Source organism: Engystomops pustulosus, chromosome 5 (assembly GCF_040894005.1).
Source record: "Engystomops pustulosus chromosome 5, aEngPut4.maternal, whole genome shotgun sequence".
Classification (NCBI taxonomy): Eukaryota; Metazoa; Chordata; class Amphibia; order Anura; family Leptodactylidae; genus Engystomops; species Engystomops pustulosus.
In genome coordinates, this window is record NC_092415.1 from 16,007,691 (window position 1) to 16,022,731 (window position 15,041).

Here is a 15,041-nt window from a genome sequence, read left to right on the forward strand (position 1 = left end):
CGTCGGACAATGCACTTTCTGTGAACTTCCCCTTTCATAAGAAGGGAAGTTACACGGTAAACAACTATATCATCCAGAATGGTCCGTAGTCTGTTACCATGGAAACACATGTCTCCATATAGGAGATGTATACATAACGAATATCACATCCAAAAGTGGAATTCAAAAGGAACTGGCGTTGAGTAGGTACCGTGGCGTCCACGGACGTGCGGCAACCAGGCCAAGGGAGAAGAGAAAGAAAAAAGCACAGAAGACTCAAGTGAAATCTTTTAGCTAAGGAAGATAAACACTTAGGGAGAGACTCTCACCTGGTGCATTAGAAGGAAAAGCATGTCATGCAAGTTGTAGCAAAGGAGGAGCTTCTGCCCACGGGACAAGGGCTCCGTTCATCCAGAATGGCGGGCCCAGTGTATGTAATTTCACCTGACGAAGGCTCCCGTTCGGAGCCGAAACGCGTTGTGTTGTACCCAAGAACTTACAGAATAAAGCACTTTTATGGTTACAATACCGTAATTAGATCTTTGAGTGAAGCAGCGCCGACTCTACTGGGACTACACCTCGTGAATCCTCGCTACATCCAAAAATGAATGAATTGTTATTACAGCTTTGTCTATATTAATCAGTAGATGGAAACACGTTAAAGAAATCGATGAATAATCAGACGAGGACCCGGCAGTTGCATTTATTACAGCTCAGAGCGGAATATACATGACGTGTCCTAATAGCGATGATATTTACTGGCTGTGAAGGTATTGGCAGTTTTCTCTCATGTTACGGCACATTCATCGCAGTTTTCCCAATAAATCAAGGACCTTGTACAGGTGGAGGGTGTCAGCATTTGTGCAGTCAATAAAATGTAATCAATATCCCATAATAGTCCGCAGAGAGGCCGCTCCATTGACACGCACTCAGGTTATACATGGGAAAGATGCTTCGAGGGGTTGCCAAGTGCAAAATTCCCCTCCACCCTCAATAGTAAAAACTTCAGCTATTTCACATATTTTTACATTAGAATTAGCCCTGGTGGTCTAGAGTGATAAATCTGTGGGGGTCTAGAGTGATAAAGAGTCTAATATTCCCACCCATTTCTTACTGTACAATGGTCTGAGATTAGTATGTGTTGATCTTATAGCCCTGGTGGTGTAGAGGAATAGATCTGTGGGGGTCTAGAGTGATAAAGAGTCTAATATTCCCACCCATTTCTTACTGTACGATGGTCTGAGATTAGTATGCGTTGATCTTTTAGCCCTGGTGGTCTAGAGTGATAAATCTGTGGGGGTCTAGAGTGATAAAGAGTCTAATATTCCCACCCATTTCTTACTGTACAATGGTCTGAGATTAGTATGTGTTCATCTTATAGCCCTGGTGGTCTAGAGTGATAAATCTGTGGGGGTCTAGAGTGATAAAGAGTCTAATATTCCCACCCATTTCTTACTGTACAATGGTCTGAGATTAGTATGTGTTGATCTTATAGCCCTGGTGGTGTAGAGGAATAGATCTGTGGGGGTCTAGAGTGATAAAGAGTCTAATATTCCTACCTATTTCTTACTGTACAATGGTCCGAGATTAGTATGCGTTGATCTTATAGCCCTGGTGGTCTAGAGGAATAGATCTGTGGGGGTCTAGAGTGATAAAGAGTCTAATATTCCTACCTATTTCTTACTGTACAATGGTCCGAGATTAGTATGCGTTGATCTTATAGCCCTGGTGGTCTAGAGGAATAGATCTGTGGGGGTCTAGAGTGATAAAGAGTCTAATATTCCTACCTATTTCTTACTGTACAATGGTCCGAGATTAGTATGTGTTCATCTTATAGCCCTGGTGGTCTAGAGGGATAGATCTGTGGGGGTCTAGAGCAGGGGTAGGGAACCTATGGCTCGGGAGCCAGATGTGGCTCTTTTGTTGGCTGCATCTGGCTCTCATAAATAACTTTAATAAATAGTGATGGCTATGTAGCAATGTTACCGCTGCCTACGTCCTTTGTACGACCCAGGTGCCATTGCTGCCATTGTCTAAGCCTGGGTCAAAGAGAAGAGTGTGGGAGCGATGAGGAACTGGCTGCAGGGAGTGCAGGTAGGTGAATGTTCTTTTTTTTTTTGCTGTGGCTACCTATCTACTGGGAGTATGTGCTGTGGCTGCCTATATACTGGGGGGGCATGTGCTGTGGCTACCTATATACTGGGGGATGTGTGCTGTGGCTACCTATATACTGGGGGATGTGTGCTGTGGCTACCTATCTACTGGGGGTATCTGCTGGGATTACCTTTCTACTGGGAGGCATGTGGTGGGTGTCAGGATTTGGAGTAGTGAACCCCCTGGAACACCGCGGTGTGGTACCACTAGGTCGTTCCACAGGCGCAACTTGTCTACATTGGCAGCCAAGGTCGAAGTACAGGATCACTAGGCAGTCTCGTGGTCAGGAAAAGGCAGACGGTCAAGGCAGGCGGCAATGATGCGAGGTCGGGGACGGAGCAAGAGGTCAGTGTTGGCAGGGAAGGAGCAGAATCAGGAACAGGTCCGGGGTCACAACGGGAGATCGACACTTGGGAAGGAAACACTGTGGAAAGTTTCCTCATAGGCATGAAGCACTAAGATCCGTCTGGGAATGCTGGGAGCCGCCGGTCTTTCTAGGAACCCTGGAAGTCGGCAGCGCCAATCAGCGGCGCACTGGCCCTTTAACTCTGTGAGTGCCGGTGTACGTGCTGCACAGCGGGATGGGACCCGGAAAGTAGTGAGTTGAGTGAGCTCGGAAAGGGGAGCTGCCACGGGTGTGCCTGCGATCCGAGACGTAGATTCCAGGGGCACCCTTGACACTGAGACTACCTATCTACTGGGGTGCATGTGGTATGGCTCATATGGAATAACATTTTAAAATATGTGGCGTTCATGGCTCTCTCAGCCAAAAAGGTTCCTGATCCCTGGTCTAGAGTGTCAAAGAGTCTAATATTGCTACCTATTTCTTACTGTACGATGGTCTGAGATTAGTATGTGTTGATATCTTATAGCCCTGGAGGTCAGTGATTCTTATATAATAATATAGCTTTCTGTTACTAGGTTAAGCATCATGTATAATAATCATATTTTTATACTATTTTATTTCATCCAATGAGGCCAGGGCAGTTTTGATTGTCTTCACGCAGTCATCCGGCTTCATGATAAAATTCTAGTCACTCTACACCTTCCACTAGGGGGAGCTCATTGCTTAAGTATGTATACAGCTCAATCTGCAGTGTCTGCCCCCTAGTGGTGATATGACTGCTCTCAGTTTACAGGGTTTTTGTGGAACTTGGAGCTTCTTCAACCCCCTCATTATGTCCATGGGGTCATCCAGGAATCAGTTAAGTTATTTAAGGTCTCAACTCGGCCTTGGATGACCTCCTGCTGTAGATCCAACCAGCTCCGGGGATGTTCAACCACTGAGGATCCTGTGACTGATGGCGCCGGGCAGCGTATAGACGAACAATGCGATGAACAAGGCTAATATGAGCAGGACCAGGGCAATGATGATGTATTTCTTGTAATTTCTCCAGATCAGATGGAAGAAACACTTGAAGGGGTTAACAAACCAGTTGAAGGATGTGTTTGGACGACTGGAAGACAAAACCAAAATTTTCTATCAATTTTGCATAGGGTTCTCTTAATTTTTCCAGTAAAGCCGAAAATGTTGCAATACCAGATGTAACCACTGAAAACAGAGCCATATTACAAATGTCATCAAATCCCTTTAAAGAACTTGCCACCAGGGTTTACCTCATTTAACTACTAGCACCGTCAGGTAGGGTATGAAATGTCATTTCTAGAAATCCCTCTTTTATGCAAAATCTCCCCCAAAATCAGGCAAATATGACTCGTCTCACCTCATGAGATGAGTCAAGTTTAGTGGTTGCAGGTATAGTGCCACTACAGGAGCCTCTATAATCTGTTCTACAGCACCTAGACACATATTACTGGTGTCGTATTAAAGATACAGATCTCGTCTTTAAGATCGCATCAACACTTATGACATTGTGAGCAACAGAACCGGAGATACAAGCTAAAGACATGGATCAAAATACGAGCTGCAGATTAAGATCCAGTTCCCGCCTATTTTTTAGCTGCCTGTATTTCCAGTTCTATAGCACCCAGAACTGTTATCTTGATGTGTTATGAAAGATGAGATCTGTATATTTAAAATGACACGAGTAGCATATTTCCAGGTACTATAGTACACAAGATAGGGGCTTTTGATGAGGCATTCCCCCTGAAAACACTAAACTTGACTTGTCTAGTGTGAAAATGAGGTGAGAAGAGTCAGAGTTGCTTGACTTTAGGGGAGATTTCACATAAAAGAGGGAATTTAGAAAGAACATTTCATACCCTACATGATAAGGCTGGTAGTTTAGTGGGGTAAAACCTGCTGATAGGTTCCCTTTAAGTCCTTTCAGGAATTCAGAAAAGGACAGCTCCCTAACTGTAGGGTGTGAATTAGACTTAAAAAAAATGTATCAAAAAATGTCATTGCTATATCATTGTGTGCAATATGTAAATTAATTCATGTACATCTCTACCACTAGATGGAGCTCTTAAGAGTGCACTACACTTGCCTTAGTGATAGCAGAAGGTACTTCCTGCTCTCTCAGCTATTTCCTGATAACAGCACACCAAGTGGCCAGGAGTGGTATTGCGGGAGAACTCTATTACTGATTTAATGCAGATGACAGCCTGATAATTACAGTATATTTCAGGACAAGGAATCAGATGACATTTAAACAATATTAACCTAAAATTAATGACATTATAATGTGCTGCAGCGTGTAATAACTCTAGGAATAAATCAGGGGCTGTAAATACAATTGTGGTTGTTGTAGTCGCTGCTTCTATTCGATTAAACTGCGTATTGCGGATATCAGCGCAAGGTAATTACATATAATATTATATTCATCGCCTCTGGAAATAATGGATAACCAGAACACACGCTGCTTGTACTGTGAACTGTCAGTTCTTATAGAACTTTTACTTATTTGTACATAAAGGTCTTCGCCGTTACATATTTCTCATGATTTTTCATATGTTTATGTAGGAAAGCATTAAAATTCCGATTCACTGCTTTGCCTTCAGTTGATTGAATCTTAGCCTTAGTCTTTACGGTTATGTGTTCACGCATTGACGCATGCGTTTTCAAACAGCTTGAGAGAAGAGATTTGCCTTATTACATTGCTGTTATATTTGCATTTACAAAACGTTAAACAAAACGTGTTAACAAAACGTCAACATATAAGTTAACATATGTGTTAACATTGCAAGTGGGTTACAGTTTGGGAAACCAGTCTCTAAAAGGTTCTCTTATCACTGGTTCTAATTTGCAGCGGTCCCCCAGCAGGCTGAGCACGCTCACTACCTCTCCCTTCTCTGTCTATGGGATTCTTAAAGATTCCCAGTTACAGGGTTTGTCCTAAAGAGCAGCGGTCCCAACTTTTTAGTTAACAGCTACCAGCTGCACCCAAACTGTTTTTTTTTCCAGTAACTGGTGGTAGGTGGAGGGGGGATGGAGATGATTTAAGATTGTGTCCTCCATCTTTAAGCCTAACCCCAAACCCTTGTACCCACAACGTATCATACCTTTCCTTATTAGGCCTTACACAACATATTGGCCCGATTCCTGCAAGCCCCATTGTAATGCCCCCTTCTTTGCATTAGCCCCCCTTATTGTGCCTCCTTTCCCCAGTGGGCACAATGTGATGACATCATGGCACCTCCTGGCTTCAGTGCCACGTGGGGCTGTGGCAGAGCAGAGAAGTGGAAGACAGGGAAACGTATTAGAGTACTATATCTAAAGGGCAGTCTCAAATTTGGTGATTGGTTCAGGCGGTCATTGGCCCCCTAGAAGACTTGGGTGCCCAAACCGCCAATATTATAACCCACTAATGGCTCAACCTGACCCTTGATTCATGTGGGTAACCAGCACCCTCGTTACCCTCGTGACTAGTGAGAGTCGTCTAACCAATCACTCACCCACCACGTAGCAAGTTCTTCCCTATCCTCTGGACAGGAAATAACCTTCAAAATTTGGGGGCGACAACTTTAGCTCCTATTCTTTGCAGCTGCCATAAAGCGCAGACAACTACAGGAAGGAAGTCTGTGCTCCAATATGGCCGCTCCGGTGGAAAGTTTTTTTTTTTTTTTTAAATGTCCACAAGATTTCCAAAAAACTGGACAAACATATAGGGGCAAAATTACTTACCCGGACCTGTCTCGATCCCCGAACTGGACAGTCCGACGAAGAAGAAGTCCGGCGCGATTCACGAAGCTCGTGCGCCTGATTTCCTGCATCTGTTGCTTTCCCGCTGAGATCCACCGGAGTTTACCTTCTCCTTCCTGATGCTTGTAAGTGCATGTCTTGCTACACAATCTGAATTTTAAATCCTGCGAGTTGTCCGACGGCCACGCCCCCCGATTTGCGTCGCATGAAAGTTGTCGCGATTGCACCAAAATCTGATCGCGTGCATCAAAAACCCCTGTTAAATGCGCCACAAAACAGGAAATAGTCGGGAAACCCGAGGAAAATGTGTTCCGTGGACCCTTAGTAAATGAGCCCCATAGTGGGGCTTGTAGGTGATCTATCAGCTGCTTGTGGGTCTATGATAAATCCCCCACATAATTCAGATTCTATAGACATCTAATAAATGGCTCTGCAGTTAATAAAACTGGACTTTCCCTTTAAATCAGAAACTTCCCAATTGTAAGTCCTGAACGTTTCCCGTCCGCCGCTTCGCTCTCTCTCTGATGTTCTTTGATGTATTGTTTGCATTTTTTACTTTCATCCATAAATCATCACATGTCTCACATTTTTTATTGTATGTTTTTTTTCCCTTTCAAAATTTCTCTTTTTTTCTCCCGTTCAGGCCGGCGGGGGGGAATATTGATTACAGGACTGGCGGCTTTATTACATCTGTCTCTCAGTCAGGGCCGGGGACAGCAATATTCAGGAAATTAATTTTACTGATGACCAATTACTTTGTATCACAATCTCAATTATGGCGTCTGCCCTGCCACACGTTATTATACTGAGTGCACGTGACGCATTGTAATTTGTAATGATAATTTATGCTGCATTTTTTAAAGGGATGGTCTCTGCTGTGACCTCCAAGGGGAAGTACTGCTTGGAGCGTTTTTTAAAGGGGATGTCCAGTTCTGTATTGGCCGTTAGGCAAATAAGGTTATGTTTTTAGGGCATCCAATTGGGGAGGGGGCATGGACATTTTTATAGTTATTATTTCATTTTTTTGCTTTTAAATCTCATATATTGACAGGGTTTCAATGGGTTCATTGGGGGAGATTTTCCAGATGTTTCTGAGGTAAAATTGTTCCAGTTGGCAAGCAACCAATCACAGCTGTGGGAAAATGAAAGCTGAGCTCCGATTGGTTTCCATGGGCAACTAGAACAGTTCTGTTCTCAGACACTTCTGATAAATCTTCCTCATTGACTGTTGACGTGGGGGGCACAGGGGGTTTTGTGTATAGGAACGGAGGTACAGGCAGGGGGGTTATATATATATATATATGTATAGAGTTGGGAGTGGGGGTGGAACACAGTATAAGGGAATGGGGGTTACAGATGGATATAGTCTATAGAAGTTCTCAGATTTCCGGTGGTATCTAATACAAAAGACCAATAAACTTTTTGCTACTTACTTTGGCTTCTCTAATGGTTCTGGTTCTTTTCGGGCACGTCCAACTGGATTCTTTTCAGCCTCTTCTGCCGTGACCAGATGGAATTCTGCTTCTACTTTGCCCTGGACAAGTGTAAAAAAAAAAACACTGAATGAAATGTAATTCCAAAAATGTTCAATGAACGAGTAGTCACAGCTCCGCCCATCACTGACCATAGACAGAAGTGCTGACATGGTGCAATGGCTCAGTGCCTGTGTATGCCCTTTCCTCTACTCTCTCACCTACTGATACATGTGATATAACTTCCCCTTAAAGGGGTTTCTCTTTGCTGGAGCTTTAAAAGACATCTACCACCAGGATGAAGGATTGTAAACCAAGCACACTGACATACTGGTGTGTGCCCCCTCTGGCAGGATCTGCTCTTCTTTAGTTTCTTAAGCCCTTGTTTCTACGAATTAAAGGTTTTTAAAAATATGCAAATGAGCCTGATAAAGGAGGCACACACCAGTATGTCAGTGTGTTTGGTTTACAATCCTTCATCCTGGTGGTAGATTTCCTTTAAGGTGAAGAATGAATAACTTTTAAGGCTCTATGTCCTGCTTTAGCCCCAAGACAAATCCATCTGCAGCCCATTGGTGGGTCCACTATGTATCTATCTGCGGATACGTGACCGTAATGCCACTAAGGGCAGCAGAGAACAGAGAGATACCATTACTCATAGTAATCATCTCAAGTTTATTTAGTTCTGCCAATAATTTCATGCAGTTGACGTATTAGAAAAACGGCCTTACATGACCCAGAACTTACCGTCAGCTCTCCAGACTTCACAAACGGCCACCAACCTCGAATTCTTTTCTGCTGGAAGATGGAGATCTTGTTCTCATCCTTTAGGGTGGTGGCCATACTCAGGTCACAGCTCTTGGCCGACTTGGCTCCGCGATGGAATCCATTCAGATTTAATTCGATTGAACCTAAAAAAACATTCATGTGTCTATGTATGTGCACATAATCTTTATGGAAACCCCATTCCTACTCGATTCAACCCAAGATATTTCGGGTAGGACATGTTTATTTGAGCGGAAGTGAGCATCTTAAGTCAAATTCAACTTAGAGCCTTCAATTCTTTGGTGGCTTCCAAGTTGGCATATCCATGTATGCCCTTGGCCAAAGCTATGGTGGGAAAGGGGATTGTAGTTTGTTGATTGACCCTTTCTCTTCTATGGTATTTTAGATGTGGTTTAGCCAGGCTTGACATACAGTAACTAGAAGCTGATGGGCCCCAGTGCAAAGTCTGTGCCAGGCCCCTGACTGTAACGTATGGTTTATAGTAATAGTCTTCTCATATGGGAAAGTGACACCAAAAGGGCCCCCTAAACCTCTTGGGCCCAGGTGAGATCGCGACCTCTGCAAAGTTATGCCCCTGTTGACATAGATCAACTATGAAAGATGGAGAAATTTAGGCAGGGTAGGACTGGTCCACCAAAGAACCAGGTTCTCTGTTGGGCCTTGACTCCAAACAACAATGGTCCCTAGAGAAGAAGCAAAAACAATTATTTGGAGCCTACTTGATAGAGGGTCAGCCTCCAGAACTGTGTTATCTGGTGTTTCTATGTTACCCAAGTCCAACACTAAATATTGGGACCACTGTAAAGGGTATTTCCCATGAAGGTAGGTCCTTTAACATTCATGGAAATTTCAGATAACTACTAAACTGTATGTTCTGAGCCTCCACCGGAGCTTAGTCAAGTGAGTATCTGTGCTACACACCTAGGAAGTCATCAGAAGATAGTCTCTCGAAATCCCAAACCTGGAGCACAAGGACAGCCGGTAGTTTACGTTCCGTCTTCTCCAGGGAGAATATGTTTTCCCGTTTGGTGACCACAACTTGCTTTTCCGCCGGCATGTAATGAAACGGGAAGACGAAGCGCCAGTTGAAATTCCCTTCTCCTGTCAGGGAGTTGTAGTGGACATCAGTCTCCTGGTTGTCATCTTCTATCCCCTTCAACCACCTACAAAGAAAAGAGATAATCAAGGGTTCGGCCATGTATCTATCATAAGGTGGCCATGTAATTAGTATTTTGGAGATTTTTTTCCCATTGTACTTCCCTTTCAAGTTATATATACATAATGGGGCAGATTTACTTACCTGGTCCCGTCGCGATCCTGCGGCGCGTTGTCCCACTGGCGCGATTCACTAAGGTCCGTGCGCCCGATATCCAGCAGGTGTCGCTGCTGCTGCAAGGTCCGCCGGGGTTCACCTTCTTCCCGGTGCATGTAAGTGCTTGATCTTGTGACACAAATTCTTTTTTAATTTCCACGGTTTGTCGGAATCCGTCGGGTTGTCAGACGGCCACGCACCCCCCCCCCCCATTTCTGTTGCGTGCAAGCCGGTGCCGATTGCATGCCGATTGCATGCATGCCGATTGCATGCGCCAAAATCCCGGGGCAATCCCGGGAAACCCGACAAAAGTGCAGCATTCGGACCCTTAGTAAATGAGCCTCAGAGTATCTTTAGTATGCATACATGAGGTCCTACAGACTTACCCTTTGACGTAAATATCACTTGATTTTTGTCCGGTGAATATATTCTCATCCTCTAGTATCACATCTTCTGTATTCCAAATGATTATCCTTAATTCATAGCTAGAAAAAAATACAAAAACCTTATATACAACAGAAGTATATTACAGCCAGCAGATGGCAGCAGTGACACCCTAGGGGGAGGATCTTTCAGTAGATTAGGACCACCCATGAGGAGTTCTATTGGGCATCTATCAGCACCTTAGTGGGTCTTATAGAAGATACTGGGCCTCCCTCTCTGGACCATACTTCAAAAGATAAAAGACATATGCAAACACGCTGATTTGGGGTTCTTGCCCTATGGCGGTGAGCTGCCGAATTCTCAAAAGGCTCTTGTATAGATATTGATCCTTAGTCCTTTTACACGGCTACAAAATGGGACGGAGTTGACTTAGTTGTTGCCTAAAGGTGGCATTAGGGAGACTGGTTATACTGGTTTAATTAAAAGTATCATTAATTCAGAAATTAATTGATAATGTGATCTCAGGGCAGAAGACTTAGCAGGGTTTAACTATAAATACAATAATATAATGATTCCAGGAAAAAAAATTACAGAAAATAGAATATTGTGGTGCACACTTTTCCCATAATTTTCCCTGTTTGATAATAATAATAATAATAATAATAATAATAATAATAATAATTATTAATAATATAATAATAATAATTATACTTATCATTAATTATAATAATTATACTGTTATTATTATTATTGATATTGTTAATAATACTAATAATACTACTAATAACTTATAATAGTATACAAACGATACATAAAAAAATATATATACAGGCCAAAAATATTATTAAAAAAAATTTAGAGCATAAAAAAGAAAGTTCTCAAAATGAAAACATATTTACCCTTTCGGCTTTCGAGGGGAGATATCAACAGGAGGTCCTGGTAGGGGGAGATCAGTAGGAAACATGTCCACCCACATCTGTATCCGTCCCTGCAAGAAAACAAAAGGCCATATTGATTTGTTTACTTTAATTTACGAATTCAGAATTATTATTAAATATTATAATTTTTAAAAAAATATATATTTTTACAGGCCTTCAGTCTTAATGGAGCGGAACAATGGGATTCATTATTTATAATAAATATACATATTGAGTTCTATTTACTCTCAGATTAGATCTTTGGGAGCTGAATGTCACAATCTCTTCCCCTTCTAATTTCACGGTTCATTGATTCCCGCGCTCATTAGGAGAGGAAGTAATGAGATCTGTATGTGGAGGAAGCTAAGGGGGCTTCCTATGTAGGGTATGCCATGATATTATGATGTGAGAGGTGCAGGCCATTCTGTTAGGACCATCAGCAATCATGAGAACTAAGGCCTATAGAGCTGCCAAGTGCAATACGTCTCCTACAAGGATTGCACGAAGCCGCAATGTGCAGGATAAAGTGAGGATTGATGGGGCTTCCTGGAAGACAGACCTGCATGGATCAGAAAGACAACTTCTCTTCCTGTGTGACATCACATGACAGGGATATAACCAGCCGTGCACCTGTATGACATCACATGACAGGGATATAACAAGCCATGCACCTGTGTGACATCACATGACCAGGGATATATAACGTGCTGGGCACCTGTGTGACATCACATGACCAGGGATATAATGAGCCGTGCACCTGTGTGTCATCACATGACCAGGGATATAACCAGCCGTGCACCTGTGTGACATCACATAACCAGGGATATAACAATCCGTGCACCTGAGTGACATCACATGACTAGGGATATAACGAGCCTTCGCCTGTGTGACATCACATGACCAGGGATAGAACGAGCCATGCACCTGTGTGACATCACATGACCAGGGATATAACCAGCCGTGCACCTGTGTAACATCACATGACCAGGGATATAACGTGCCGGGCACCTGTGTGACATCACATGACCAGGGATATAACGTGCCGGGCACCTGTGTGACATCACATGACCAGGGATATAACGTGCCGGGCACCTGTGACATCACATGACCAGGGATATAACGAGCCTGCGCCTGTGTGACATCACATGACCAGGGATATAACGAGCCTGCGCCTGTGTGACATCATATGACCATGGATAGAATGAGCAGTGCACCTGTGTGACGTCACATGACCATGGATAGAATGAGCTGTGCACCTGTGTGACATCCCATGACCAGGGATATAATGCGCCGTGCACCTATGTGACATCCCATGACCATGGATAGAATGAGCTGTGCACCTATGTGACATCACATGACCAAGGATATAACTAGCCAAGCACCTCGAACATCACAGGCCCAGTATATAACGAGCCATGCACCTGTGTGACATCACATGACCAGGGATATAACATCATTATATACATCACTCCATACCTGCTCCATTCCAGGCTTATCTCTGTGATACAAGGCTCGCGTTTCGATATATTCGGGAACCAGTTTACATCCGATACCAGGAATCTCCTTCCAGGAATGAAGAACTTTCAGTGCAAGATGTTCATAGGATTCTACCTTCTCATCTATTGTGGGGAGGAAGCGATAGATTTACAGCCTTGATTAAAGGTCCTGAAATAGCTCTTTTGTACATGTATGTGTATAGACATTGATCCTTAGTCCTGTTTCAGGGCTACAAAATGGGACAGAGTTTGACTTAGTAGTTGCCTAAAGGTTGGGGAGACTAGTTATACTGGTTTAATCAAAAACATAATTAAATTAGAAATTATTTGATAATTTGATTTTAGGGCTTAAAACTTAGCAGGGTTTAACTATAATTAATAATAAAATAACAATTAAAATTACAGAAAATAGAATATTGTGGTGCACACTTTTCCCATAATTTTTCCTGTTTGATATTCCAGCACCTAGAAGCCTTGGGCCCCAGAGCCACCGCCCCAACCACCTATATTATAATCCACTACTGTTAAGGTGCAATGTGGCACCAAAGACGTCTATAGGATGCATTAAACCAGCAACAGGTTACTATGGAGCAATGGTGGAGGGTCCTAAATGGCTCTAACCCTACACTAGCCATGGCTGGTGGAGATTTTGGTCTATAGGATAGAAGGGGATTTATTAATGAATAACCAAACAGAACTCAATAAATTTGAATATCTCAAGTCCTGAAGTTTTGTAGATCTCATCCAAGTTTCCATTTATGATTCAGATACGACATTAATATTTATTGGCACATTATGCCGATCCCTTTCCAGCTCAGACTTCTCATCCTCTCATCGTTACGCTCTTTATACATCAGTTATACAGAATAACTCTGAATATTTGGGATTGTTTCACCATTCATCTTCACGACAAGGATCTTTGTAAATGTATAATTTACACCTGTTCCTGATAAAGATTGGGATGAATTTGTGCAAGAACTGATAAGCTCCATCCCAACCACTTGTATATAATGTGTCCTTGTATATGGAATGACCAATAGCTGTTGTGTCATAGTATACACCAGGGAGCACTAATATTATAATGTGAACACAGCCGAAGACAACGGAGGTGGAAACCCTGACACTTACCATCTTCTTCAAAGACAGTTTTCCCTGTAAAAATTTTACTTCCAATCTGTATCTGTCCGGGTCGGAGAATGGGAGCCGGAAGCTTGTTGTCCTTACACAGCTTGGTCAGTATCTCTGTGGGCTTCGTGCTGTCCCTCCAGGCGTTATAACCTTCTCTACATAAGACAAAATAGCATTTGGTCACAAGTATGTAAACATTCTCTATAGGGCTCAAAAATAGAAAATACTTTGTGGGGAAAGGGGAGGAGAGGATGTAACAGTTTGTGAAGCTGCAGAATGGAGGGCTTTGGTAACACCCCCAGAGCCCTTCAGACTCATTAGCATTTTCTGCCTTTGTCTATGTCAGTTCCGCCCACTGGTGTGTGGCTCCACCCATCAAAGGTGTGTGTGAAATGGTAAGAAGACCTGCAGTTTCCCACACAGTGCTCACTTCTAAATACACCATGCAGTGATTGGGATAGCATTCTGGTAAGGACAGGAAGTGGACAGGGGGGGGGACTTCCTGACTGCACAGGCTGAGATCTGAAGAGACATGGAGCTGTCAATCAAAAGAAGGAGGTAGGGTTCACTGGCAGCCAGGAGCAAACATGACTCTTTGATTCAGAATTTGACTATTCTATATTGATTTGCATATCGGCTGAAATAAAGGTACAGTGGCAGATAATTTTAGGTGATATGGGGAGGACTTTTAACCCTTTACAAGCAGACTGGTGTAAGGGGTAAAATTCAGGTCTTCTTTGAATTCCACTGCCAAAATGTAGCCTAAAACTCATGAATTTTTTATTTATACATTTTGTAAGATGTTCATGAATATTTCTATGGAAATTCATGTGACTCGCCCCCATCTCTAAAAAATTATTGCTACCGCAGACCACAAAACGGGAGCGAGAACTGTGAACACCCTGAAACCAATCAGTCAGTGAGATGTGTTTGGTGCTCACAGCGGAGGGCGCTGATCTAGTTTGTGTCAAATCCTTTTCTTAGATTTTTCATCTAGATACCCATTTCCCAGACACATTTATCCTTATTAGTCGCTGTGCAGACTCGGAGCGCGCTCACATCTTACATTTCGTATTGACTCTGCAGGCCGCAGGTCGCCCGGTGTCTGCTGTAGAAGCGATTTTCTAAATCAATTCTCGTCTCACCAATGAGGTCATCTGTCCCAATCAGGTCGTGGTCGTAGATCAGGATGGTTAACAGGGATTCTTTCGGGAAAGTAGCTTGGATTTCAAATGATCTGTTCACACACATAATGAAGAATGAGGGATTTGTGGAAAATTTTTTGGTTAAGTCTTACATGTAATATAA

At 43.0% G+C, this 15,041-nt stretch overlaps 1 protein-coding gene across 2 annotated transcripts in view; it reads right to left on the reverse strand.

Moving 5' to 3' along the window:
• Positions 1-659: 659 nt before the first annotated feature.
• FER1L6 (fer-1 like family member 6) overlaps positions 660-15,041 on the reverse strand; it is a 119,930-nt gene continuing 105,548 nt past the window's right edge. For both annotated transcript variants that reach the window (XM_072151224.1, XM_072151225.1), the window contains exons 33-42: positions 14,800-14,970; positions 13,734-13,888; positions 12,586-12,728; positions 11,092-11,180; positions 10,195-10,293; positions 9,418-9,659; positions 8,458-8,621; positions 7,672-7,772; positions 2,954-3,590; positions 660-1,766 (exon numbers count right to left, since the gene is read on the reverse strand). In XM_072151224.1, the coding sequence (XP_072007325.1) occupies positions 3,410-3,590; positions 7,672-7,772; positions 8,458-8,621; positions 9,418-9,659; positions 10,195-10,293; positions 11,092-11,180; positions 12,586-12,728; positions 13,734-13,888; positions 14,800-14,970 (1,345 nt within the window). In that variant the 3' untranslated portion in view covers positions 660-1,766; positions 2,954-3,409. The remainder of the gene's footprint in view (positions 1,767-2,953; positions 3,591-7,671; positions 7,773-8,457; positions 8,622-9,417; positions 9,660-10,194; positions 10,294-11,091; positions 11,181-12,585; positions 12,729-13,733; positions 13,889-14,799; positions 14,971-15,041) is intronic.